The 27,990-nt window shown below is 38.7% G+C and overlaps 1 protein-coding gene across 1 annotated transcript; it reads left to right on the top strand.

The window, feature by feature from the left end:
- The first annotated feature begins 50 nt into the window (after positions 1–50).
- On the top strand, positions 51–27,981 carry LOC133443926 (Fanconi anemia group A protein). The gene is made up of 42 exons (XM_061721279.1): positions 51–275; positions 956–1,068; positions 1,295–1,391; positions 3,426–3,583; positions 4,167–4,262; positions 5,199–5,272; positions 5,802–5,911; positions 6,503–6,610; positions 6,711–6,768; positions 7,551–7,663; positions 8,257–8,333; positions 8,951–9,092; positions 9,346–9,479; positions 9,922–10,032; positions 10,965–11,060; positions 11,253–11,312; positions 11,616–11,704; positions 12,447–12,507; positions 12,640–12,689; positions 12,792–12,862; positions 13,845–13,943; positions 14,077–14,210; positions 14,332–14,402; positions 15,281–15,380; positions 15,474–15,661; positions 17,272–17,368; positions 17,717–17,899; positions 18,182–18,255; positions 18,530–18,658; positions 19,253–19,322; positions 19,865–20,040; positions 20,210–20,315; positions 20,414–20,473; positions 20,560–20,664; positions 20,818–20,933; positions 23,756–23,912; positions 24,656–24,718; positions 26,123–26,216; positions 26,322–26,403; positions 27,194–27,344; positions 27,430–27,528; positions 27,608–27,981. Exons 1-42 carry the CDS (start codon positions 215–217, stop codon positions 27,704–27,706), a joined length of 4,332 nt encoding a protein of 1,443 aa, XP_061577263.1. The 5' UTR covers positions 51–214; the 3' UTR covers positions 27,707–27,981.
- Positions 27,982–27,990: the final 9 nt, after the last annotated feature.

The raw sequence follows: 27,990 nt of genomic DNA on the forward strand, positions 1-27,990 counted from the left end.
GTTTTATGTTTGTCCAACAGGTCGAGGCTCTCTCCTGATTGGCTGCTGTGCGGACCAATCACAGCGAGCAGCGGGAGCAGGGAACCAACATGGACGACAACAAACCCGAGGAGTGACAGCAGGTCAAAAACAGCCTTCACTTTCCACCAAACTGCTCATATGTCAGTTTTAACAGCTACTGAGGCATTTTTCGTTTAGTGTTGAACGAAGTAAAATGTCTCTGAGTGCGACATGTGAGTCGGTATCTCAGAAAAGGACCCTGTCAAGCCTCCTCGGTGAGTTAAAGGATCTGCTGTCATCTGGTGATATCTATTCAGTTCATGGTGCAAATTACATGATATGTTTCACAGAAATCACATGTCACAGGAGGGAAAATGGTAAATTAAAACAGCTGCCTTAATTTCCTGGGCATGATTAGGCTGGTTTCACACTTTGCAAAGACATTAAACACATGTGACTATACTGTTTTGATGATTGTTTCTTTCATTCCCACACGGATCACTGCATTTAAGCAGTGAGTAGTAACAACTGGACAACTTACATTTCTTTTAGGCAAGACAGGTTTATTTATGTAACACAATTCAACAACAAGGTGATTCAAAGTGCTTTGCAAAGACATTAAAACATAAATAAAGAACACGTGGCACCTAAAAATGTCCTGCTGTTAATATGAACCCATAGATATATTTTTTAATAAGCGACAAAACCTGTAAACATCTTAACTGAAAAATATCATTAACTTCTTGCTACTTGCTCATTTTTCTGTCATCCCGTCTGTGTGGACAGCACCAGATGAGAGAGAGAGAGATTATAGTTGCTGCTGAGGTGTTGTGGAGAAAGTATATCCCCTAGGTCTCTTCTAAAGTCCACAACCGTGTATGCTACTATTCAATATTTTTCTCTTATTTTCTTTGGATGCATCTTGTTTTCTAAATGTCTGTTGGTCTTGTCCCAGCTGGCCGTGCCGTTAAGAGGCCCAAGCAGGGTGATGGTCCGCAGTTACACGCGGCAGCGATCCAGCTGTTGGAGCAGCACCAGAACCTTTGCAGCTTGTTCAGAGAGGTCGGGGTGAGTGAAGGCAGAGCAACTACTGGTACTATTAGAAATTAAAAGCGCTATTTTAGATTAATATAGGGGACACGTAATATCTATAATAACTTATGATACAACTGAGAATGCTTTTAAATCTTTGGCAAGGCTATTTTACTTTGTGCCCCTTCACCAGTTTCACTGACATGTTATTAATGTTTTATGTATTTTCTTTAACTGTGAATGTTTTTCGTCCTTTTTCTAGCATCCAGATGTGAGCAGTGGTTTCTGCTCTGACAATGGGGAGCAGAAACAAGCAGCTTCAGGAGGACCCACTCCATCCATCGTGGGGTCACTGTTGGGTGAGTGTTTGAAATGAGTTCAGATCATTGGTCAAAATCTAACTGCACTTTTGAGGGATTCAAAAGAAGATCTATTTTAAACTGAATATTAAATACTGCAGTAGAGCTGGTGTACAAGCAATGAACAGACTTTCAGACAAAGAACTTCATCTGAATAAATGTGCACTTTAAATATGATACTACAGCAGATTAAATGAACGAAAAGGCTTCATTTTGCTGGTGAGTTAAAAGATTGATCTGTGTTACATTAGAAAAATGTAATCAAATTTGTCTGGATGAGTAGATCTGATTAGGTCAGATTTATCCTGTCCCAGATCAATGGCTGCATCAGTGTTTGAAGAATTGCGAAGGAAATAATGTGCCTATAATGCCTTGTACTTACCCTGCAAACCTGCTGGGACAGCATTACTATTTAAATTCAGCAACACTACCTGTATATGGCCACAAAAAAAGGGTGATGAAAAAGGGCTGAATGACCAGGTGTTTTCATTGGTAGATCTTATTTTTATTCTTCCTTAATGTGGCCCATGGTTGTTCCAAGATGAAAGTGTCAGAATTACTGAAAGAGTGGTTCAGGGAACACGACGCATCATTTTCACAGATGGATTGTACCATAGTGTCGAGTTCCAACCCTCAGGAAGCTTTTTACCTTAGTAGTTTGGTGCTCCCAGGATCAGTAGAAACCCTGGTGAAAACTTAACATAGCCCTCGACAGAAATAAGTGATGATGCATTGCATAGGCTTGTTCAAATAAGACTGTGGTGTAAACAAAGCCAAAAAGTTTTACAAGCTTGCAATTTTTTTTTTTTTTTTTCTCCCCAGGTAAATATATTTATTGTCAATAGGAGGGAAAATGGTAAATTAATATAGCTGCCATAATTTCCTTGCCATGATTAGGCTGGTTTCACACTCTGCAAAGACATAAAAAATATGTGACTTTACTGTTTTGATGATTGTTTTCTTTCATTTCCACACTGGTCACTGCATTTAAGCAGTGAGTTGTAACAACGGGACAACTTACATTTCTTTTAGGCAAGGCAAGTTTATTTCTGTAGCACAATTCATCAACAAGGTGATTCAAAGTGATTTAACAATACAATAAAACATCAATAAAGAGCACGATTTAAGAAATAAGAACAATACACGAAAATAGGATAAAATCAGTAGTTAAAATATGATTAAGTATCCAGTCATCAATCTCCTCAATACATTTACCAAGAGACTGTACAGACCCTCGGTCTCCTCGTGGCATTGTAATGTTTATATGTGTGTCATCTGCATAGTTATGGTAGTTTACATTTTTAAAAACTTTGACTATCAGCTGTGAATTACTCTAAAGTATTTATGGCCATCACCAAAGGCATCACTGTGTTAAAAGATGTAGTGGTGCACCACAGTGACGCTGCAACAGTGGTGTGAACACACACGCAGCTGCAGTGTCATTCCCACTTTATTTCTGTCACAGTGGAACTGCTCTGTTGAAACTCCAATGACTAACACGAACAATTCCTACAGATACAATAGGGCCTTCGCACTGTCAGTGCTCGGGCCCTAATTAACTAACATTATGAAATTGTTAAGACTCTTTTCAACATCAAATCTCCCGTTTCCTCTGCAGAAAGGAAAATGCTGCTTTTCATGCTACTACTCTTTATGCTACTAATCATTTTTGTGAATAAAGCTCTAAAAATAAAAGGGACAAATTAGTGGCACAGATAATGTCTTGAACAATGTTTACAATCTCAGATGATAAGTTTGGTGACTCCATCATGAAACATATATATGTTTGCCAACCTTTGAGAAAAAGTAGGGTACTTTTGGGAGAAGAACATTAAGATCATTAAGTACACACTGTCGTATCGTAAGAGCAGGGTAGTCTTTTTTAAATTATTATTAGTTGACCAAACAAGAACTTGGTCCTATTGCGGGACCTGCAGAGCTAAAAAGTTCCTTTGTGCAGCTTTAATGACATCCATTCACCATACTTCTCCTTGACATAAATGAAATGCTTTGCATTGCGCTGTTTGTGGACAGTGAGTGAGCTGAAGCGTCAGGCCGCACAGCTGGGCGTCTCGGTTGCAGTGCTGTCAGTGAAGATGGTGCTGGAAAGACTGATGGAGATCGCTGTGGAAACTGATGAAGGGAGGGAGGAAGAGAACAGCAGGAGAGAGATGCTCACACCCTCTCAGAGAGTGAGTATTTGGCAGAAAATGTGCTGTAAAGTCAGCGTGAGGATTTAATAAGACCCATTTAAGTACCATGAGAATGATTATTTTGTACAAGGTAGGTTATGTAAATGAAGCCTATTTCGGTACTCTCCATTGATTATCAGCGTTTGTGGCTTTCAAAAGAGCATTTGGATTTTTATACTTATAGCTGCTGCAGTGTTTCCTTTCCACTCCAGGTATAAGGCTTTTGTCATCAATTCCCTTGTGAATTACAAAACAATGGAGACACAGTGGAGTTCGTATGACATCATTTACGAATACTCCAGGATCAGGCTTAAAGTAAACTAAAATGAGTCAGTTTTTGAGCTTTCTATTAAAACACGTCACTGAGCTTTGTGTCACTGCAACTAAATGTTTTTCTGGTTAACTTCATCGATGCACCGACTGTTCTGCACATTGAAAGCGACTGCTACATCACACCTGTGTTGCAGATTGTTGTGTGGTTTTCGATTGTTTAAACCGCAGCGGCAGCACGAGTCTACCTTTACTGCACAACACTTTTTCCAAGCAGATGTCAAGCTGTCAGTCCTGTTCTTGTCCTCTGCAGGTCCAGCTGTTTGTTCTTCTGGAGTCCAGCAGAGAGCTGCTGTCTCGGGGAGCCCTCTGCCCCAAACTGCTCTGGCAGGAGTACAGAAGAGATCAGGTTTGTAGATGAACCAGATTTCATACACCAAGTATGAATCTAATAACAAGGAATCCGACTTATTGGACAATTCCTTCTTCTAAACTTTTTCTGATTCTTCCAAAATCAATCCTTCAGGATTTTCATTCTGGGTTATGTGCAGTATTGTAGCAGTAGGAGAGAGACACGTTTGCTAAAGTGTGACACTATTTAACAACCCACTCACTTTGCATCTTCTGTGGTGGTGCGATGTCGTCAAAAAGTCTAGTGACTAGACTTTTTGACGACATCGCACCACCACAGAAGATGTAAAGGAGCCGACACAACATTTGACTAGACTCTAGTCAAATGTTGTGTCGGCTCCTTCTTGCACACAGACGTTACTCTGGTCTGGAGTTACCTCTTCTGCAGGTGCACAACTACAAACGGAAAATAAAAGCCTGAAATGTTTCTTACCCCACATCAATATTTGCAATAAATAAATTGTGTGTAAGTGGGACTCATCGTAATCAGCGAATCTTGAAAAATGATCAAATGTAAAGAGTTGATGTCTAAAATCTGTTAAATCTATTATCTATGTATCTATTTATTTAGTTGAAATATGAAGATTATTCTGTATATTCATGTTTTTTTATTTTTATGTTCAGTCCAGAACTAAATGATTCATGTAATTGGCATCATGTATTACAAAGAAAATCATCATCGTAATTTGAAGTTAAAATCACCAAATGCACATTTATTATTAAGGTTAATCAACTCATTCTTTCAGGTGTTTTTATTATGTGCAACATAGTTCTTTTCAGTCCCTGCTAGTTTTCATTATATTTTGACAGTTTGGAAAGTAAGACAGTAAAATAAGGATTCATTTATATATATTTTCTATATATTTGGTGTTAAAATTGACTTGAATTGAACGTGGTTAACATAAGCAAAATAAAGGATTGTTGTTTTTTTCAGAGGCTCCCCAAACTGGAGGTGGTGTATTATCTTCACTTTTACAACATTCTTTCACTCAAATCTGTCATAGTGAGGTAAGAACTATTCTTGTTATCTTAATGTTTGAGTTGCTTTTTTACATTTTTATTGTCATTACTTTTTTTATAATGGATCAGTGTCCATCAGCTCATGTTGAGTTTTGATCACTGTGTGTGGATTAACGTTTATATAAAACTGAAGGACAATCTTAAGGATTTTAATCTTGTATTCAACTGAATTGATAATTACACTGAATATTACTGAATTTCCACAAATCTTAAAGCCAAAGATCTGTGTGAAAATCTGCAATATAACAAGAGTCAAACTATCAAAATTATTAAAAAGAGTACCGGTAAACGTAAATGATTATAAAAAGTATATGCTGCTTAAGAGGAAAAGCGTGTTTCCCGCTAATCTCAAGATAGATGGTTTGTGCACGTGTGCAGATTGTTAATCAAATATGGCTCTACATAAAAAAAAAAAAAGTAAAATAATGTGTAACGGTCCAAAAACTGATGATCTGGGCTAAATCTTTCTGAGAACACTTTTACTCTCCCTCCAGTCAGTTCTTCTGTTGCTTTTCAGCGATGAAGGTGTGCGATCCTGGTTGGTGTCTCGGTTGAAGGCTCTGTGTGATTGGACTCCGCTGCCCGGAGAAGAAGACACCAAACAAGTTCAACAGAGAGTGTTGTCAAGTGAGAACCCAGATCTTTGCCACACTTTTAGTTGTAGTAGCCCTCTCTAGGACTTTTTGAAACTCTAATTTCTTTATTCTAAGACTTCATCAGCTCGTCAGCGGGGAGACACACAATGAATGAGAGTTTACCATTAAATTGATCCGCTCCAAATCCTCTTATGCCTATCCCATTAAGAGTACCATCATGGTGCATAGTTTTGTTGTTTTACATGTTTAAAAGAGCAGTAGGGGTGCAACAATGACATGTTTTAATAACTGATTTTATTTTCTTAACTATAACATTACATAGTGTTTCTAAAATGCAAGGAATTAAAAAAAAAACATGCATATTACCTTTTGACCCCTCTTTGACAGTCTGATCTAACGTATTTTATTAACATTTGAATTCCTAATTCTTTCGGGGATGACCTAAAAACACCAACGTGAAACATGAAAGGATGAGATGGAAAGAAAGACAAGACTGTGATGGGTGCAGTGTGTGTTTTTTCCTGGGTCACCTCCAAAGCAGACCGACTTTGTGCAATTTCTGATTGTAACCCGGTTCTCTGTGCCACCAGCTCTGCTAATGAAACGGCCTCCTGTCTTTCAGCTGTGCTTGGCGTCTTGGTAGGAACAGGGTTTGAGCCGAGCCCCGATTCAGCAGCAAACAAGAAGATCTCCCTGCTCTGCTGCTCGATGCTGGATGACATGCTGTTTTGTGAGTCTGCTTGTGCCTGACTAACACTTTTCTAAATCTCTTGGAAATTTGAAAGTTGTTTCTTTGTCTTTAAAACATTATTGTTTTCTTTCTTCTTTAGGGGTACTGGACACTGTGGACCAAAGTGTGACGTCTCCCGGAGCAGGAGCTAAGCTGTGGTTCTGTGTTCTTTTCATCTGCTTTATTGACATTTATGCATTTTTGGGGAAATTGAGGTCTTCGGTTTTTTTTGGAGCATGCAGTAATCCAGAGATCCTGAATTAAAGTAAAGACTGAGTGATACAATATATACTAAATGATCATAAAATTATTATCTTTCCTCTCAGATGAATTGAAAAGGATTAGAAAGTAGACAACAGTTTATCGTATAAAGGATTATTCAAAGGCCAAATGGCAAAATGTTGTAACGATCCTAAATCCGAATCATTTACAGTGCTGACAGATGAGCCAGATCAGCGATGTTAAAACAGTTTATCATTGTGGTTCACTGCATCTTTATAAACACTAAAAGCCAGAAACATTGCTTTTGATTGGAAGAATTTCTTGTCCTGTGCAAACTCAGATGGACGTAAAAAAGTGTTTTTTTTAAAAAAAAAAAGACTTTTGCTTCTCTGGTCCTGAAGAGGCTGAAGGAATAGATCTGGTGCCTACGGTCAAACTGTTGGCTTAAATCAGTGCAACATTCTGCATGCTTTACGTATGAAGCCACAGCTAGCTAGCACTAAGCTAAGTTAGTTAATTTAAACACAGACACAGAAATGTGTAAATTAAAATGCTGATTATGAAATGTATCTTCTTCTAATAATTACAAGAGACCATGGTACGCAGCATGAAACGCTGCTGCGGTTAAGATTTCCATTGTTATTTACTGTTCCCTCAGCACTGACAACAGTTGTGTTTTGGGTTTTTTTCCGCTCACTTTGCTTTTTGTTTTCTGCAGGGTTGAGATATTTGATGCATCGCTTTGCGGAGGTTCAGCATCAGCAGAAGCTCTTCAGCATTTCTTCACACACTCCCTGACGCAGACACTCACATACAAGCCTCAACTAACAGGTAAAAAAAAACAGTAACATGCACATTGTACAAATTCATACATTTTTACTCTTAAAATTTGCTTTGGAGCTCCATTGCAGGAGGACTTTTGTGATTTAACAAACACAGAGTAAAACAAAAATAACACATAAATCCAGTCATCAGTGTTTGAAGAATTGCGAAGGAAATAATGTGCCTATAATGCCTTGTACTTACCCCGCAAACCTGCTGGGACAGCATTACTCTCAGTCTCAGCATCTCAGAGGGTATGAAAAGCTTAACGTTTTTAGCATGTTTAATCTTTTATTTTCTAATGGGTTTAATGAACTTGTGTAATAATAACTAAGCCTATAAAGGAGTTACATATTCAGGAGGTGCAGTTAGATCCATCAATTAAGATTTTTATTTTAAGGTTGGCATTGGACAGTCAGAAATATCAAAAAGTAGTTTTAGGATACTTTGCTTTTTTTTTTTTTCCCCCACTTTAAATGTTGCTTAGTATTGGAAACCATCCATTGAATCCATCTTTTATGAATGAAAACTGACAATAAAGACAATACAATCTCAGTCTTGTTCATGTCTTTAATGTGATGGAGTCAATGGTTTGTCCTCAGTGTCAGATGCCATCGCCCTGCAGAATGAGTGGACCTTTGCCAAAGCCAGCCGGTTATTGAGCACGCTTTTCCGTAAGGTAAGGTAGGATCTTTGTAATCTTTGTAACTGGGTTTGTACCTTAAAGCGTTATTAATGTCACCAAGATAAAAATGACTTTTGACAAGCATATATTTAAATTAAGCTGCTGTCCAGCTCAATCTGCCACTATACTTCAAGTCACAGTAAACTGTGGATTTATGACAGTTTGATGAGTCTTATATTGGATGACTGATACATTGCAGTAAAATCAAGTTAATACAAAATTCTTTAATATTTTTATAAATAATGTTAGTATTTCAATGCTTCTCTGCAGCACTGGTCTTCCGCTTTTAATACAAACATGACAAAACCTTGAGTTTGAATGACTTTCTTTACCATTCAGAGTCAAAGTGTATTATTCAAAAATTATAATTATTTTTACATTTCTATTATAGGCCATTGAATACACTTTATTAGCATATTTTGTTGTTTGGTATCTAAAGAAAATATACAAAAATCTAATTGACCCCTAACGTACACAGGTTTTACTGAAACAGTTTGAAATATTTATATGTTGCATTTAGCAAGAAGGTTCAAGAACCCTTAAATGATTGGACATATGCATCATTGACTAGGATGGCTGTGCAACATGTTTCTGTTTTTCTTCTTTAAAAGCTGGCTGTGATCTTCAGTGTGGAGCTACTGTTGCGCCACCTGCAGCAGGTTTTGGAAACCCACGAGGTAAACTGGAAACACGTCCTTTGCTTCCTGTCCACTCTGCTGATTTACTACCAGTCTGCTCAGCCCAGCCTCAAAGGTACCTACAACACACTACCTAGATTTGTTTTTGTATCTGAGACAATTAATTAAAATGGCCGAGCACCAGCATTTGATGTTGAAATATAGTAGACTTTAATGGGAGAAGAAAACCATCATCTACCTGACTCAATTTAGCATCAAATAAGATATTAGGATCAAATCTAGCTCCTGCACAACGTCACTAACGTGTCGGTCACACTCAAATGTCCACACGGGGAAACGGGCTAATGTCCATTCTGTGTCTTTGCCAGAGTTGCTGTCCAGACTGCTGAGCTCTGCGTTTGAAGGCTATGACCTAGAGAGCATGATAACGGCCTTCTTGCTGGCTCGCCAGGGGGCCCTGGAGGGTCCGGCCGTCTTCTCCTCCTACAACGACTGGTTCAAGGTTTCACACCGGCTTTTTAGCAACAGCTGATAGTTTAATCATGCACCTTTTATTTTCTGAATAAATGCGTATCCAATATGTGCATGTACACTTTATTTTTAAATGGTATCTATAGATTATAGTTTTTTGTTTTTTTTTATTAGATTTTGTTAGATCATGGTTTAGTATCTTTCCTTGTACATTTTCTGCTAGGTGGGCATCTTTGATGTAAACTTTTTAAGAGATTGCTCCTTTAAGAGTTTCCTCCTTTAGGCCTTTGCTTTGCTGAGTGAGCGCATTGTTTGAATGTTTCAGCTTTTATTTTATTTATTTATCTTATTATTATTATTATTATTATTATTATTATTATTATTATTATTATTATTTGCTGTCATAGCTGGAGGTCTAGAGGGACTTCTGTTGTGCATGTTTGAGTTCATCACTTTTCTTTTCTCTCTTTCAGATGTCTTTTGGTAGTGGCAGTGGTTACCATGCCAACAGTAAGAAATCCCTGGTGTTTCTTCTGAAGTTCCTGTCTGATCTGGTGCCCTTCGAACCCCCCCAGTACCTCAAGGTGCCTCAGACCTTCAGCCTTTATTTATAGGATGGAAATGTGGTTCAACATATATTTGTGTTCACTATCCTCTTCCTCTTGTCCTTTCAGCTGTTCCCTTCAGGGGTCCCCAAAGCCCGTCATCTGTTTCCATCTAACCCTATCGTCTGCATCCTCTTCCCTCAAACCAACTAACTTCATGTCCTCTTTCACTACATCCATAACTCTCCTCTTTAGTTCTTCCTCCAGGCCTTCCTCCTGTACATGTCCAAACTGTCTTGGTCTGCCCTCTCTGACTTTCTCTCTAAAACGTCTGACGTGCCGTCCCTCTGATTTACTCATTCCTGATCCTTTCCACCCTCGTCACTCCCAAAGAGAACCTCAATATTTTTACCTCGTGCTTGCTCTGTATATTTTAGATTATTTCATATTACAATCTAAATGGATTGGTTTTTTCTTTTGTTGAATTTCTTTTTTTTAATTTTGTCAGCATTTTGTCGGCCTTATAGAAACCTAAAAAAAAACATTTTAGTTTAGCTTTATTGAATGATATTTTTATGCACCTTAAAAATCATTTGCATGTTCTGAAGCTGCAGCAATCTGTTCAGTTTTTATTCAGTTACCACTGTTGCACTTAATTAATTAGTGGAAACATTGATCGAAACAAGAAAACATGTATTTAAAGATCAAGCTCTTTTATTTAGTCGGAGCCTCATTTTTTTATAACATTTTTTTCATCACTGTTTTTGATTGTAATAATCAAAAACTCATGCAGTATATCAGAAACAAAACTTACTACAGAGCATACAGTTAGTATTAGCACAAAAAGTAAAAGGAAGGAAAAAAAACCCACAGTTCCCATAAAGGGATTTTCAGTATCAAGCTCTAACAGAAATGCCGAAGACTGACCCAGCTCTGCTGTCTGACATCCAACTGTGATTTTCACATGACAGGTTCACATCCTGCACCCTCCTTTTGTGCCTGCAAAACACCGCAACCTCCTCATGGAGTATGTCTCTCTGGCAAAGACCAGACTGGCTGATCTCAAGGTAAAAACTATGAATGGAAATAAAGCTAAATACATAAAATAAAATAAACTGAAGTCCTACACAATGAACATGACCGCAAGCGAGTGATGTGACTGTAGTGAAGTTTGAACTGAATTTCTTCCATGTAAGACTTTTTTTTTGTTTTGTTTCTATATATATATTTTTTGTGTACATGTTTGTGTGAATTTACAGGAATCGGTGGAGGACATGGGGTTATATGAGGATGTTTCTTGTACCGGTGCTGCAGTGCAGGTAATAGCGACACACTGTGGTCAAAAGGGTCATTCTGTTTTAAACTGTGGCCATTTATTGTACAGACTTTTACAACTTGTGATTAAGTTGAAAACATTTAACATGGTCAAATATGAAGATATAATTTTACCTTAATACTTATAGTGATGATGAATATGGTTGCAAAAATTTCTACTTGTTATTTTACTATGCTTGCAAAACCACTAAAATGTGTAAATCCCAGTTAAAGAGAACAGTCCTGGCTTGGTAACGTATGTGTGCGTGTGCGTGTGTGTGCGTGCGTGTGTGTGTGTGTGTCTGCAGCCTCAGTGTCAGGCGGCTCAGGATGTGGAGAGGGCCGTTTCTCTCTTTGAGAGCACTGGAAGAATCTCCGCCACGGTCATGGAGGCGAGGTAAACACATGAGCACTTCAGATCCTAAGTGACCAGGGACGGCCTGGTCCAGGAATGTTTTTGAAAGGAACTGCCAGATTTTCCCAGTGATTAAAAAGACAAACATCTGACCATAAAGAGACACGAAATCATCAGAGAACAAGAATAAACACATAAAACATATATACCGATACTTTAGCCCCCATAACAGATGCTTTAGTCCTCGTGCAGCTGGCACAAGTTCGACTCTTGGCCTCTGAACGTTTTCTGCATGTTTCCCTCGCTCTCTGCCCCCATTTCCTGTTTCTTCACTGTCGATAAAGGCCTCTAGAGCCACGAGGTCTTTGGAAGAAAGAAAAACATTTTACAGCAATATGGAGGGCCAGGAGTCAAGATGATCACGAGAGAACATGAAACATGACAGGAAATGAAAACAAAAAGAGACAGAAAATGTAGGACAACCACAAAGAGAAAAAAAAAATAATAAACAGAAAAGAGATGATAAAAAGACTACAAAATAAAATAAATGATAGACAAAAACTAGGACAGGGGGATGCAGCATAACATGACTTGAAACAAATACACAACAACTAAAAATTGACAGAGTCAGAGTGAGTATAAATACCTACAAACTCTAAACCAAATAATCATGTCTTTACATAACTATATGGTCAAATAAATTCAGTCATAATTTGTCTTTCAAAAATCTTTTAAATGTCATAGTAAAGTAAAGTTAGACACACGCTCTCTTGTCTTCTGACAGTATTTTCCGGAGGCCGTATTTCTTGACACGATTCCTTCCTGCTCTGCTAAAGCCAAGACTGGTGAGCATTTTCACATTTTATTGTGATTCTTTGCTTGATCTCTATATTTCTGGGTGAAAATTATTCTTCTTAGTAGTAGTCACGCTTTTAGTCATACTTATAACATCCTTCTCTTCTGTCTGTCAATTCCAGCTTCCTGTGAAACCTGATCCCCGGATGAGTTTCATTGAAGCTCTGAAAAAGTGAGCTATGATTATCTGTAGTATTTGTATTATTTACCAGTGTAATTATGTGTGATTACTGAATAGATTTTCACCATAATGACGTGTGTGTTTTGTATGCAGGGCTGATAAGATCCCTGCCGTACAGTATACCTCTTATGTGGAGTCCTGCCAGAAGCAGAGGCAGCAGAATAGTGAGTATTCTTTACAACACAAGCTATTATCATTTTGCCATGGTTTATTCTGTGAGTATAAAGTTAAACTGCATTGCCCAAGAAGGTCAACTTTTTTCTCTCCTTCAGCTTTTCTTCAGCTTTTCATTACAGCACACAGTTTCCACTGTTTCAGCAAATATAAACATAAACATTTATTTCTGTCCAGAGTTGCATTTGTTGTTTCACCAAGTGACAATGTTATGAAAACGTTATGTCATACTTCCCGAACCATTACTCAACCATTCTTTCATAATTTGAGCTTGATGACTCTTGATTTTGTCTTCCGGAAATGTGTCTGTCCGGTCAGGAAAGATAGGAAATCTATTGCTGGTAAAAGCTGGTCATTCAGTTTACTCATGTAGTTGTTTCTTTGGGGGGCACATATGCTTCTGAACCTCGACCTGACCAGCTCAAGTAGCCCCAGATTATAATAATAATAATAATAATAATAGTAGTAATAATAGTAGTAATAATAATAATAATAATAATAATAATAATAATAATAGTACATTTTATTTATAATGAACTTTACATTTCTGAAAATCTCAAAGTGCTACAGTTTGATAATTAAAAGGAGACAGAAATAATAAAATCAAGATAAGAGATAAAAGGGATAAAAAGTCAAGAAATGGCAGAAAAGAGAATAAAATAATTAAAAAAAGTCTTTCACATTGGGCACAACACATGATGGGTGTATCATTTTATCTGCCGCTCTTCTTCTTCTGACTCTGGATAATCCACCCGTGACTCTGGAGACGGGTCAACTTGAACTCCATCTTTTCCTTTTCTCATTGATTCCTTTTTCCCGATCACATCAGACTGTGGTGCTGTGGGTTGCTGAGTGCACTCAGTAATAATCTCAGTCTTGTTTTATATTCAGCTTCAGACAGCTCTGTTAAATCAGAGTAGATACACTCCTTCACTCAAGAGACGTATCATTGCACTGATGTTGTGTTTTCAGAAAGTGCAGTGTGTTTCGACAGTAATGACGATCCTCTGGACGTCCTGAGGGTTCAGCTGCAGGAGTTTACAGAGCTGGTTATTGGTGGAAATGATGGCGGTAGGTTGATATTAGTGCACGCACACTTGATATTCTGTTGTGATGATTTATTTATATGCAAAAATAAAAGGCGTTATGTTATACAGGCAGTGTCTTTGCACCCTGAGTTTGTGTATGTGTCATGTTCCCTCAGAGATGTCGGCCCAGCTGTCCAGGATCTCACACACTCTGAGTGTCATCTTCCCTGGTCGTCCCGATGAGCTGATTGGAAACGCTGTCGTCACGATTAACACAGACGCCCCTCTGTCGCCTGAGCTGCATGTTCAAGTATGCCATGAGCTTGTTTCTTTCTTTTTCTTAATTATTACATTTAAATATTACAAGTGTTCTTTCAAAAGCTTTTCAAAGGAAGTATGTATGTGATTTTTAATTACTTTTGTTTCATCAGATTATCAACATGATCCTGAGAAGCTTCTGTCAGTGTCTGTTAAATGCTTCCCAAGTGAATCCTCCTAATAAGTGAGTGGGACTTTTATAAAGCAAAACAATATTATTAGGCCCTACTGTATCTGTAGGAGATGTTCTAGTTTTTTTTTTTTGATTAATTTATTTGTTTTTTTTTTAATTTTCCTTGTTTTTATTTTTCCGACGAAAGGAGGGCCTTTTTACCCCCTAAACATGCCCCAAAAGTCACCAAATTTTGCAGGCAAGCCAGGCCTGGCAAAAAATTGGATATTTAATGGTTTGCATTAATGGGCGTGGCCTAATGGCTCAACAGCGCCACCTAGAAAACTTCGTGCCTCAAGCCCCACAATACGGTTTGACGTACATGCACGAAAATCGGTACACCCCTGTATCATGTCGCAACTTAAAGAAAAGTCTCTTGGCGCCATGGCCGAAACCAAACAGGAAGTCGGCCATTTTTAATTAATCGTGTAATTTTGGCGCAATTTATGCCATTTCTTCGGCCGCTTCTTCGCTCGAACCGTAACGTGCACCCAGGTGTGTTATACATCAATCCTTGACTGTTATTGGTGAAAATTTCAAGCGCGAGGGCCCGTTCATCACTGCTTGCAGCTTTAATTATTATTATTGTTAGATGTAAAGTTTGAAAAAAATAATGCAGGTATTTCATCTATACTCTATTATCTGTTGTCACAGAGTTTTATTTACTTTTGTAATTACATTTCAGTGAATCAGGAAATTAATTAATGTGTTTTACTGCCACTGATTGTAGTTTTCATCATAAATTCACATAATAGAATCTGGAAGCAACACATTTTTGTAAGTTTTGACTAGAAAATCATGAAAAAACTGACTAAACATAGATTTCTTTTTTTTAAATTCAAACATGACTTATCAACTAACTGTTTCTGCTGTAATGACTACTTCGTCAGGCAAAGCGCATGGGCATCCAGATTTGTCAGTGTGCTGCAGGGTAACAAGCAGCTTCTCGGCAGCCTTCTACACCGGCTGTGGGACCTGCTTCACAACCAGGTATTTAAAATGCATGTTCAAGTTAATATCAGCCTTGGACAGTCTTCAGTCAGATCAGGACTTCTGCTCCTATCTTCCACTCTGCTGTCCTAGGGGTCATCGCTGAGTCCCGCACATTTGCTTGGTTTGGCAGCGTTTGTGGTCCACCTCAACGCCTCCATGTCGCACGACCCTGTCGTCCAGCTGGAGCCGCCCGTTCGGCCACAGCCGGTGTCCTTTGGAGAAGTCCTCAGCTCGGCCCTGGTCTGCAACACACACACCAACATGCTCTTTTGTGTCAGGTGAGATTGCACACATGTACATTTTTCCTGATTCCAGAAAAGTCTGAAGCCTGTAAAACATCCACATTGAGATTTAGTTGGATATATATTTTTTAAATCTTTGCCAGATACAGTACAGTGTAAACTTGCAAAAACACAACCTGAAAAATTTTCAGTTTAGAAAATGAAAAACAATCAAACATTCTGAAAATAACTGTTATGAAAAAAACAAAAAAAACAAACAGGTTGCACGGATTTTGGGCCTTTGTATAGTCAGAGACGTTCTATAAACCGAGACAGCCCACTAAGGTTCGAGTTCTTGTATCTGTGTCACGTGACTGCCACGCCCCCTTAGGAGACCGGAAGTAGGTCCTGAGTCTATTGAGTCCTATGGGAAAAGTGAACGTGAGCACAGATTTTTACCAATTCCTTCGCCCCATAGTAACCTAAGTAAATATGGGACCCATTTTTCAAAAGCCACAAACCTTCTGAACATTCTGACACCAAAATGGAAATTTTCAGACCGGCAGATTAGGAGAAAATTAACTTTGTTTGAGACCTGTCTCTGTCTGAGCAACACACTCTCGCAAGATTTGGCTCTCATAGTTTTCCCATCGGATAAAATGAAGTTTAAAACTAAAATAAAACTTGCTTCTTTGCTTAATAATACTGTTATTTTTATTATTTAAGTATTTTTGGAAGAAAGTTGTACTGTATCTAGTGTTGTATGTTCCAAAACGATGTGGGGAGAGGGGCGGCCACGCCCACTTAGGAGACCGGAAGTGTATACCATTCCATACCATTGCCAGTAACGGCAATGCGCTATCTTGTGTATAGAGGATCTTTGGTATAGTACAGATAACACCAGGGAAAAACTCTCAAGATTCCTCATTTTACTCTTTTAACTTGTAAAGTCCATAATGTTTGACATGGTAGATATTTTTCTCCTATATCACAACCCATAAGAGACATTTTGCTTTCCAGCTTTGCAGTGCTGGTATGTTTTCTTCTGCAGGGGTGGTCTGCCCATTGATTTAAAAAAAAAAAAAAAGAAAAAAACCCAACTAAAACTCAAGGCTGGTTTAGCACCATAGCTCCATTAGAGTGATACAGTTAATAAATGGAGACAACACCCAAGTGTCCTATACAACACCAACATCATGACAAAGCTGACTAAATGTCGTTCGTTTTTTTTCTGTTTTCTTTTTTCAACTTGGCTGAGTCATCTGAAGCTTTTATTGATATAGTAAATATAGAACGTGGTCATGTTGTCAAAAACGGTTCCGAAGCTGTAAGCATTCACTAATAATTGACACCAAACCCTCTCAGATCTAATTCCCATCCTGTAATCCTCAAGGGATTATGAAAAAACAAAGAAATCTAATTAGATGTGCCTCAAAGTTGATTGGTGCTCTCTGTCCTCATCAACTTTGAGCAAATTTGCCTGGAAAGATCTTATAAAATTACTTTAAATTTCTCTGAGTTTACAAATGTCACTGAGGGAATCCTTGTTTTATTGTAACTGGATTTTCCCACAGCGATACGGACTGTCATGTTATGTGATGCACACCTGTTAGATTTGATTTGAGCCCCTCGGCTGGACGACTCACTGTCACTGTGTTGCTGTCCAGGTTATGTGTGGCAGCTGTGTGTTATGGGATCTGCATCGGGGACTCTTTGTCGCAGCAGCAGCAGCAGGAGTACGTCCCCAGCAGCCTCTATAAGAAGGTATCCGCTTCAAATACACACCATAAATTACAAGTAGTTACAACAAAATCATTTTCATTATCTTACATCAGTAATAATACAGCTTCTTTGGATGAATAAAAAGAAGAAAATTCACATATTTGAGAAGCTGAAGAGAAAGCATGTGTAGAGAGTAAACCAATTGTAAATCTGTGTACAGACACATCTTTGCAGTCGTGTGTGTATATTACTGAGAAGCCATTCAAACAGAACAAGGGAAAAGCTGAACACATCCTACCTTTTATTATATCACTACTTTTTATTGCATGAGTGTGTCTTTGCTGGTATCTTTACTGGTATCTAAAATAATGTAATTTTATGTCTGTTTAGCTGCTGTATCTCATCCCGAGGCTTGTTCCTGAGGCCAGGCGGACCCCTGCTGATGGTTGTGGAAGTGAACACCAGGAGAACGTGTGGAGCAGCATCACAGACAACAGCAGCTGGAGGAAGACCGCCTGGCATCTGTGGAGACATGCTGCCTTTCAGCAGCTGCAACACATGCCGCAGTATCAGGTAAAGTCACACGTTGTCCCGTTGTTGATTAAAGGTTCTTGGATCCTTATTCTTCACTGTTATTTGTGTTTGTTAACTGGTTGTCAGTTATGTCAAGATACAACCTCGCAGAATTTCTCGTACAGCTTGAACTGCTCTCGTCGTTTAAACTTTGGATTAAAAAGTGAATGAAGAAGATTCTGCTCTACAAACCTCAGGAACTTCATTTTTATTGACAAAATATTGAATGGATTAGTTGTATTCATGCATAAAATAATAATCAACCTTTGTTATGTTTCGAAGTTATTTTTTTCAGAATGGCTGGTTAATGAGCTCAGGGTACAGAGAAGTGAAGATGCCCTTTCTGATGCACAACGGTAAGGCATGTATAACTCGCCAGGAATTATACAATTATGTCTATACACATTATTTCATAGCTGCACTAAAATGTTTTGAGGAATTTTAGGAATGTTTTGACAAAAATTGTATTTTTACTGCTTCGTCCTTTAATTTTTCACATGAGTTGTTGAAAATTATCTTTTTTTTTCAACCTGTATTGGTTTGTAAGCATATAAAAAACACAATGTGACATTTAAAGAGAAGAAAACCTGACCTCTCATGAATGTGTGCTGTTTTTTCTTCACTCTGCAGTCAGGAGTACCAGCAGTGGGCCTGTTTGGAGCTCTATCTCACTGCTGCTGAGGAGCAGGGAGGCTGTGGAGGAGACCTGAGGAACCTCTGCTCTCATCTGCTCAATGCCGTCATGGACCAGCAGTTAAAGTGCTCTCATCTATTATACATTAACTGGAGGGGGAAATATGACACTATGAAGTATTTTTCTATTGCAGAGTTGAGAGCTCAGTAGATGTCCTGCAAAAGGGGCGTGTTTAAAGGAGAGTGCTGTATGTAAAGTTGACCTGACGAGAAAATACGACTGTCGCACACAAATGACAACGGCTCACATAAATGTGACTGTTGAAGAGTAATTTATAGAAGCTGCAAATCCTTTAATGGTTATTTGAAGATTTTACAATTAATATCTTTGGTGTTATTAAGGACCAGAAAATGATGCTATCAACATAAGCAATCAATACATAAGCAATTCATATTATATATATTGTTTCTATCAAATTTTTTGATTAAAAAGAATGATTTCTGTTGAAAGTTTGAGATGCTCGTTAGATATTCATGTCAGTCTTATAAGTGCATTGCCGTGTGTATTCCTTAAAGTAAAATATCTATAAAAAGCACAAGACAAAAAAAGAAGAAGCACCTGATTACAATAGTAAAAAAGAAAATTACACATTTATTGTCAGATTCACTTGTAAAAAAGAAAAAAAAAGCATCACTTTGTTATGTATTTGATGTCTACAGTGACCTGAGTTGTGAGGCGGGAGCGTCGGCAGCGGGAAGCTGTTTACCAGACATCTTGTCCAGACTACAGGTGTGTACACATTTAAACTCTGCTGTGCCTGAACTGTATACATTTAAAAACCAACATATGAACAGTATTCACAGATGGAGGGAAGGATGTTGAGTATTTCTTAAAAACGGTACATGTGGAAGTGTGACTCATAGTAGATCGTAAGAAAACAGCTGTTTTTTCTGGGAAGGAAATGAGGAGCTCTGAAGCCCCAGTTAATTTTCAGAAACGTCAAATCTTCCCGACTGCATTGTTGGCAAGTTGGATTTAAGAAATCTTGTGTCAAGGTCATAGTATCAAATACCACGTGATCCGGTCTTCTAGAGTCTGAACCTCTGTAGGTGTGAGATTTATTGGTTGGAAAACAATAAACTGCGTAATAGACAGGTGGTCATGATGTTTTGGCTCATTGGTTTGACCAAAAGTGAACTGGCAAACAAACCATAAGAACGACAACAAGTTGTTATTACAAAGTAAATTCATTTAGAGTACCAAAGAAAAACACTTCTCAGAGAGATTACATGACATCGGGTTCAGATAAGTGTGTTTGTGTGTGTGTGTAGGAGCTTGTTTATGAAATGGCAGTAACCAACGTCTCAGGCAGCTGTGGACGAGGTGCTGATCTGTGGGACTTCCTGTTTGAGGCGGTGTCTCAGAGATGCTCCTCCACAGTGACCTCCACCTCACTGAGCATCAGCGCTGAGCTCAACCTGCAGCGAACGCTGCACGCTTGGAACAGGTACGCAGATAAACCATGCAGGCCATCTCCACAGTTTTGGAGGAAGAGAAACTGACTTCTTCTTTTTTGTGATTTACTAACTGAAAGCTGAACACAAGTGCTGCCTTGACGTGGTTGGTACCTTCCAGCAAACTGTCGACGCTTGTAACCACTTTTTTGTGTCCGTCAGAGTGCTGCTGGTTCTCCCGGCTGTGTTGTTTATCAAAATAAAGGCAGAAGGAGGAAGAACGACGCTGGAGTGCAACAAACTGCTCGAACACGTCACCCAGCATCAGGTGAAATATAAAGTACATTTTCCCTCAACGCTGACCTGATGTTGGGAAGAATTGGTTTCAAATAGTCTTCCCTTTTCCTGTTTTCTGTTCATCATTAGAGGAAGGCGTGTTCTCCAGCTGGCTTGCTGCCCTGCCAAATAACTACACACTTCTTAAAAGTGAGAATTACTCACTATAACGTAAATGAATAACGCTAGGATGAAAAGCGGAGGCAGTAATGCTGTTCATTTTATTGGATGTTTAGGGTCTGTTATGTGCCAGTGCACGGTGTGGACGTCCTGGAGAGGAATTCAACAAAGTCTGGTCTCAGATGAGTCTCCGCTGTCCTCTGCTGTTGGTCTCTACAGCGGTACGTCCTGACTGACAACCATACATTATGAAGGCTGATAAAACTATTAAGATATCACATGTCCAGATGGCGATGAAGACCTGATTTAAAAACAGCGTTAACGTTATCAAATATAAATAATGTGTCATTTTTCTCCATCATTGATGTGTGTAGCACTGGTGGCAGCATCTGTCTCCTGTTCTGTTTTCACTGTGGCGTCGTCTCAGTGACGGAGCGCCGGCACCGCAGCAGCTGCAGCTCGTAGCGGACTGTGAGCACTGGGCCTGCAGGTAAACCCCATCTTCACCGTCTGTTATCCCCTCATAGCTCAAGTCAACATGTGCTCCGAGTCCAGGCAGGTTATGTGGATAAATGGATATGTGAATGTCTCTTTATGCATTTAGAATGTGCTTCTTCTTTTTTTTTTTTTTTTTAAAGATTTTTTCGGCACAGACGCCTTTATTTGAAAGTTCAATGACAGGAAACAATGGGAAGGAGAGGGGGACTGACATGCAGCAAAGGGTCCCCGGCCGGGATTCGAAACGGGGTCCACTGCGTATGTGGCATGCGCTCTAACCACTCGACCACCTGCGCGCCAGAATGTGCTTCTTCAAGAGTTTTACCTTATTTCTTTCAATTCAGTTTAATTCAGCTATATTTATATAGCACCAAAACATGACAAATATAATTTAGAGGTATTTCATCAATACAGTTCAACTCATTCCAAATGAGTCCAATTAAAACAAAGTCAAAATAATTATTATTATTACTTCACTAATGAAAGCAATAGATTTCATCAAATCTTTTCTTCGACACAATCCTCCATCCTGATCAAGCACCAGGCGACTGTGGAAAGGAAAATGTCCTTTAACAGGAAGAAACATCTGGCAGAACCAGATTCAGAAAGGACAGCCGTCTCTCGACCGGTTGGGGGTTGAGAGGACAAGAAAGGGGCGAGAAGAGCAAGAACAATCAGGATCACCTGCTGGGAAGAAGGATCACAGGTTAATAACAACAACAATAGTGTCATTAATAGAGTTGGATAAGAGAGCACAGTGAGGCGAGGTGCATCATGGGAGGTCCCCCGGGAGTCTAGGCCTCTAGCAACATAACTAAGGGATGTTTCAGGTTACAGGAACCCTTTTCTTTAGGAATGGCTTTAGGAATGGGTGAAAACAAACTAAGATTATATATTTTGTTTGTGTGACTGAATGCTGGGAAAACAAGGAGGAAACCAGGACCATGATTTCAGTGATTTTCAAGTGGTAAGTCGAACGAGTAAAATAGCCAGTTTAGTAGTGGAAAAAAACACCATGGATGAATATGCTTCCTCCTGCAAAGACTCCTCCCACAATCGTAACTGAGCTCTGCTGGTTACCACGGCGATGAGGGTTACAGATTTACAGGACCGTCTCAGAAAATTAGAATATTGTGATAAAGTTCTTTATTTTCTGTAATGCAATTTAAAAAAAAAAAAAAAAAAAAAAAAAAATTCATTCATTCTGGATTCATTACAAATCAACTGAAATATTACAAGCCTTTTATTATTTTAATATTGCTGATTATGGTTTACAGTTTAAGATTAAGATTCCCAGAATATTCAAATTTTTTGAGATAGGATATTTGAGTTTTCTTAAGCTGTAAGCCATGATCAGCAATATTAAAATAATAAAAGGCTTGCAATATTTCAGTTGATTTGTAATGAATCCAGAATGTATGACATTTTTGTTTTTGTAATTGCATTACAGAAAATCACAATATTCAAATTTTCTGAGACAGTCCTGTAAGGGCTGTTTTGTTTGCCAGTAAATATAGCATAACAACCAAGATATATTTCTTCATGGAAAAGTTTTTTTGTTATTAAGTGGCTTTCCCAACATTAAATGAATTAAACCAATACTTGTTTTTGTTTTTTTGTTTTTTTAAATGCACAAAAGCAGATCAGTATGTCTTTCTCCATTATGTTTTACAAGTAAAAAAAATATTTGTTTTTGTTTTTGTTTTTGAAATGATTAAGTTTGCAAAAAAAATAAAAGCCAAGGCAGATTCCCAACATTGAAACTGCTTGACTTGGTGATAGTGGCGTGATCCTCTCGTTATTATGCAACGTTCTGCTGGAAAATGGATCCTGAAACTCTTGCGGTTGTTAGTTTGACAAGTACCATCCACCTCATCGGGAACAGCACTGCCAACAGATCTCAGAAACTGGGAACTGAATTTGCCTCCCAACTCCCAGATCAATCCCAGCAGTAAATGTGTGATGTTTCCGAACAACCCTCATCCGTGGAAGTATCTCTCCATCCAGCAGGATCTAAACTACTAGGGGCAACATCTCTGAGCCAGGCACCAGGGGACACCTTTAGAGGTCCTTGTCTACATCCCTGGTGTGTCACATCTGTTTTGGCCGCATGAAAGGGGCTGACACATTATTAGGCAGGTGGTTTTGTGACGAACATTGTGGGATTTATTTTCCAGCAAGTTTTTTTTTTTTCAACCTATAGTGTCTCGACTACTAAGATTTCTTTGTTCCTGTGTAAATGACAATGACATCTATTGTTTTCTATACTGCAGTACACCAGGCTCAAATAGAAAAAGATTTTTTGATGAAGACCTTATTAGTTGATCCATTAATTAGTCAGGTGTGTTGGGAACCATCTAAAACTTGCAAAACAGTAGGTCCAGACTCCAGAATTGAGATCAACAGTTTTATTCCACATATGTAATTAATCAAATACATAAAACCTCTGATTTGACCCCTACTTCTTTCCCACATTATATTCAGGGGTGCACACAAGCCGGGACTCGAGGGCCAGTCTACTGCACGTTTTAGATGTTTCCCTGCCTCAACACAACCCTGATAGACAAGGCTGTGTCACCAACAGAGTTGTGTAAACCTTGATGAAGTGTTGATGACGACCAGTGATTAGAATCAGGTGTGTTGAAGACAGGGAAACATCTAAAACATGCAGTAGACTAGCCCTCGAGTACCGGCTTGTGTGCACCCCTGATTATGTACATATTTAATATAGTGTGCTGGTTAAATTATTAGTTACATTTCCTTTGGTATTAAAAACATGAACCCTGCAGAAATGGTGTCAATGTGTTTCTGCAGTCTGGAGAAGGGTGAGGCGCTGCAGACGCCTCCAGCTGCAGCTCTGCTGTTGGCTGCCAGCCTGCATTGTGCCTGGGGAGGCTGTGAGGGAAACATCCAGACGTTTAAAGCTGCTCTGAATTCACTGAGATGTGAACGAGATGCCAAAAACAGACAGGTGAATGTGGCGACGCATCTTCTCTTTATTTATTTTTTTTGTTTGTTTGTTTTTTAAAACCCAATCTTGTTAAGTTGTTAATATATTTTTTTAAAGTTAAACAAGTTAAACAATCACAACTCTTGCAGTGAACCCACTACTTTCTGTCTGAAATTGTGACATGAGCAAAAGTATTAATGTTTTCACTTTTTATGCCTTGATCAGTTAGAACTCACAAGAAACATGAAGGTGTTTAAGGCAAAAGGCAAATATTAAACATTTATAATAGAAAATTGTTTATAAAAAATGCCAGATTGGAGATTTTTACTCTTGTTAGGACTTAAATGACACATTTTGTTATTTTAGTACTAGTATAAATATTTTTTATACTGGCTCCTCTAAACAACAAACTGTAGATCATATTTTTTTGCTAATTTAATTTACGGTGTAATGAAAACTTTTTGTTTGCAGATACTGAGTGACTGGCTTTCTGTTAGATTTATTTTAAAAATTTAAACAAAATGTAATCATTTGGTTTATTGAAATAATAGTGTGTGTTGAAAAACCAAGTACACTTTTAATGTTTCCATAGAAACAAAGACTGACGCAGTCAGGTGCTGCTGATGAAATTGTTGTGATTAAATAACACTTTGGTTTCTAGAGGAAGCTTGAAGTGGTTCATCTGCACGTTGAGTATGAGATTATCTGCCTCATCAACAATATTTCTTTAGCGTTTACCTGCTGTGTCTCCTTTCTGATCACAGGTGCTGGTTTTTCTACTCTTCCTGTACGTGAATGACTACCTGTCAGCACTCCTCTATCCTCAGGTAACCCACCCCCAATAAACAATACTCAGTCTTAGTTGATACACAACAGATTAATGGATAAATAAAGAAGACATGCACTTATTTACTTATTTTTATTATTAGGGCCTGAGCGCTGACAGTGCAAAGGCCCTATTGTATCTGTAGGAGTTCTCGTTTTTATTTTCCTCCTTTTTATTTTTCAGATGAAATTAGGGCCTTTTTGCCCCCCTAAACGTGCCCCAAAAGTCACCAAATTTTGCACGCAAGCCAGGCCTGGCAAAAAATGTGATATTTAATGGTTTGCATTAATGGGCGTGGCCTAATGGGTCAATAGCGCCCCCTAGAAAAGTTCCTGCCTCAAGCTCCACAGTACGGTTTGACGTACATGCACGAAAATCGGTACAAACCTGTATCATGTCACAACTTAAAGAAAAGTCTCTTGGCGCCACGGCCAAAACCGAACAGGAAGTCGGCCATTTTGAATTATCGTGTAATTTTGGCGCAATTTATGCCATTTTCACGTGTCGTACTTTAACGAACTCCTCCTAGCAGGATTGTCCGTTCCACATAAAACTCGCTCAGGAGACACAAAAGACGTTATTGACTAAAAGTTATCAAAATCGTGAGTTTTCGTGAAATGGCGTGGCCGTAGCGTGGCGTCAAACTTCAACATTAAACAGGAAGTGATACTAGTAGCTGATTGGTCAATATTTGCTAGTTCCTATTCTCTGCCATAACTTTTGAATAGGTTGTGATAAAGACATGTGGGTGGTGTCATCGGACTCGGTATTGAGTACTGAATTAGCCCCGTCCCTTCTTCTGATTGGTCGATATGTGATAGTTCCTATTTTCTGCCATAACTTTTGAATGGTTTGACATAAAGAGTCGTTGGTGGTGTCATTGGACTTAGTTTTGAGTCCTTGACTTTTATTGGTGAAAATTGCCCGTTCATCGTTGCTTGCAGCTTTTATTATTATTATTATTATTATTTATTATTTATTATTATTATTATCCTATTACTAAACTCTATTGAACTAAAATTAGTTCAAACTAAGCAACATTTTTTTCACTTTTTTGGGGGGGAATTTATTATTTGGGTTCCTGAAGTGACGGTGACATTGAAAACTCAAAACACAATTATCATTTAGTGATTCACTCAGTTTTGCAGAGTAGTTTTAGATCACAGACCCATATAGAAGTTATTTTATAAATTTTAGTATGAACACCTGACTATTGCTTTGAAATGTAACTTTACAAATCTGGAACCGTCACCCTTTCATTTTCAGAAAAATCACCCAAAACATTAAGAGACGGCATATAAAATGTATAACCATAAAAAAGCAGGACAAACAAGACCATATTGAATGTGCTGTTTCTTTGACTATACTGTTTTCCTTTATTTGTTTTACCTGATTGTTTCTGCAGGATAACAACCATGAAAAAGCCCGAGGGTTCTGCACGGAGCTCCTGACTGCGTTGGTGAACTCTGCTGACTGGCTGCTCATCTTCACATCGAGCGGTACAGCGTAGCGCTGCAGATCAGCCCTTACCTGCCTCTGTTTAGATCTGGCGTTGTTTGTTTAGTCCATCATTAACACTCACAAGCTCCATCCTTTTTCTCCAGCTTTAGAACAAAGTGTTTATCAGTCGGTAACCATGGTGACTTCAGACAAGTGTACACAGCTGATGCCCTGGGCTTTCTGCAGGTGAGGTTTTTACTTTTTCTTTCATGAGTTCTCGTTGTGTTACTAATATCTGGGATAGATGTTTTGTAAGAAAATGGTTTGGAACAAATTTAAAACCTTTTCTTTGGATACTATTACATAACTTTTTAAGGCTTAGCCACATATGAAACTCGCAACCCTTGTTTTAGCTTGTACTTTTCCAGGGCCAAACTGATACATGTCATGTTTCTCTTTTTTATACAAACATACTTATTATACAACACCGGCCAACTCAAATCGAAACTAGTGGCACCACTTAATTCCTGCAATGGGATGAAGAAATCCAGCATCACAGAATTTCCATGCAAGCTTTTTAGATCATTAATTCATTCATCCCAATGACATTTTATACATTAATGATTAATGACATTACGAATCTCCAATCAGCTTTGGGTTGTTATGAGGGTTGTTATAAGGGTCAGGCTTTTGCGCTAAGTGGGCTTCATTTTCATTCTTGTGTCATTCAGATTTTTTGCTTTAATCATGAACGGAAGAAAAGCTACTTCCTTATCATCATCAGCCTCTTGTTAACCATCTGTCTGCAGCTGTTGTCTTTATGAGCGTAACATGTCAAATAAATGTTCTGTACTAACCTTAACACTCTTTCACCACCAAGTTACTGTGAAACTGTGAAAAGTTTTGTGGCATCACCCTCCATCCTTTTGTCTTTTCATAATAAATAGTTACAGTTAAAAACTGAAACCGTTTCAAGCTTGAAGATCCTTGACCCCATCAGTGGCTCAGGTACTTTAAGATGTGTGTTTGTGTTCAGCCTGATGCTGCAGCAAAGCCCTGAGCTGCTCCAGGAGGCGGCGCACTGTCCGAAGTTCCTCCATACGGCCGTCACCTGCTATATTTCTGTGCTGCAGCTCTTCTTGGAAGGACACACGCCTACACCGGCCTCAGAGCTCTTTGAGAAGCAGGTGATGTTGCTTATTGCACTGAATCTGTTCATACAGACTGATGAAGACAACACACTGTAACTCTCAACCAAATCTGTGCTCTCAGGTTGAGCCCTCACAGATCCTGAGCCACACCAAGCAGTTTCTCTTACGTTGGATCTCCCAGACGTCTCCAACGGGTTCCTCCTCCAGCCAGCTCAGACAGGTAGCCCGCCCACTTGACCGTCCAGGTTAACCATTCTCCTGCTCACACACCTCTCTTATGCTCTTTTGTTTGGGTCCAGCTGGAGGCGCAGTGTGCAGAACTGGACCCTGAACTGGCTGCAGTTCTGTCAGTTCACCTCGACCCTCACAGTCTCAGCCCCGAGATGGATTTCCTCTGATACGCAGGGATATCTACAGGGATATCTACATGTTCTAACGCTCTATATATAGTAGCTTTTTTTCTTACAGGTATAATAAAAAAAGTAAACAGCCTGCTTTTGTAAAATAAATAAGAACACTCATTTAGAAAAGAAATCTACATTTTATTTACATGTCTTTTTGTACAATGACCACTTCTTTAAACACATGTACATCTGAAGCCCTTCCACTGCTACATTACGCATTAAAGTCTTAAAAAGAATAAGTTAATAAAAACAGTAACTTCATAAAATCAGACTGCATC

The sequence above is a fragment of the Cololabis saira genome, chromosome 5, assembly GCF_033807715.1.
Source record: "Cololabis saira isolate AMF1-May2022 chromosome 5, fColSai1.1, whole genome shotgun sequence".
In the NCBI taxonomy this organism is placed as follows: Eukaryota; Metazoa; Chordata; class Actinopteri; order Beloniformes; family Belonidae; genus Cololabis; species Cololabis saira.

Excerpts from the sequence above, each read along its gene's own strand:
- LOC133443926 (XM_061721279.1), top strand. The coding sequence starts at position 215 with ATGTCTCTGAGTGCGACATGTGAGTCGGTATCTCAGAAAAGGACCCTG. Across the intron at positions 17,369-17,716 it reads CCAGCAGCCTCTATAAGAAG|CTGCTGTATCTCATCCCGAG; the intron begins GTATCCGCTTCA and ends ATGTCTGTTTAG. Across the intron at positions 20,316-20,413 it reads AACACGTCACCCAGCATCAG|AGGAAGGCGTGTTCTCCAGC; the intron begins GTGAAATATAAA and ends GTTCATCATTAG.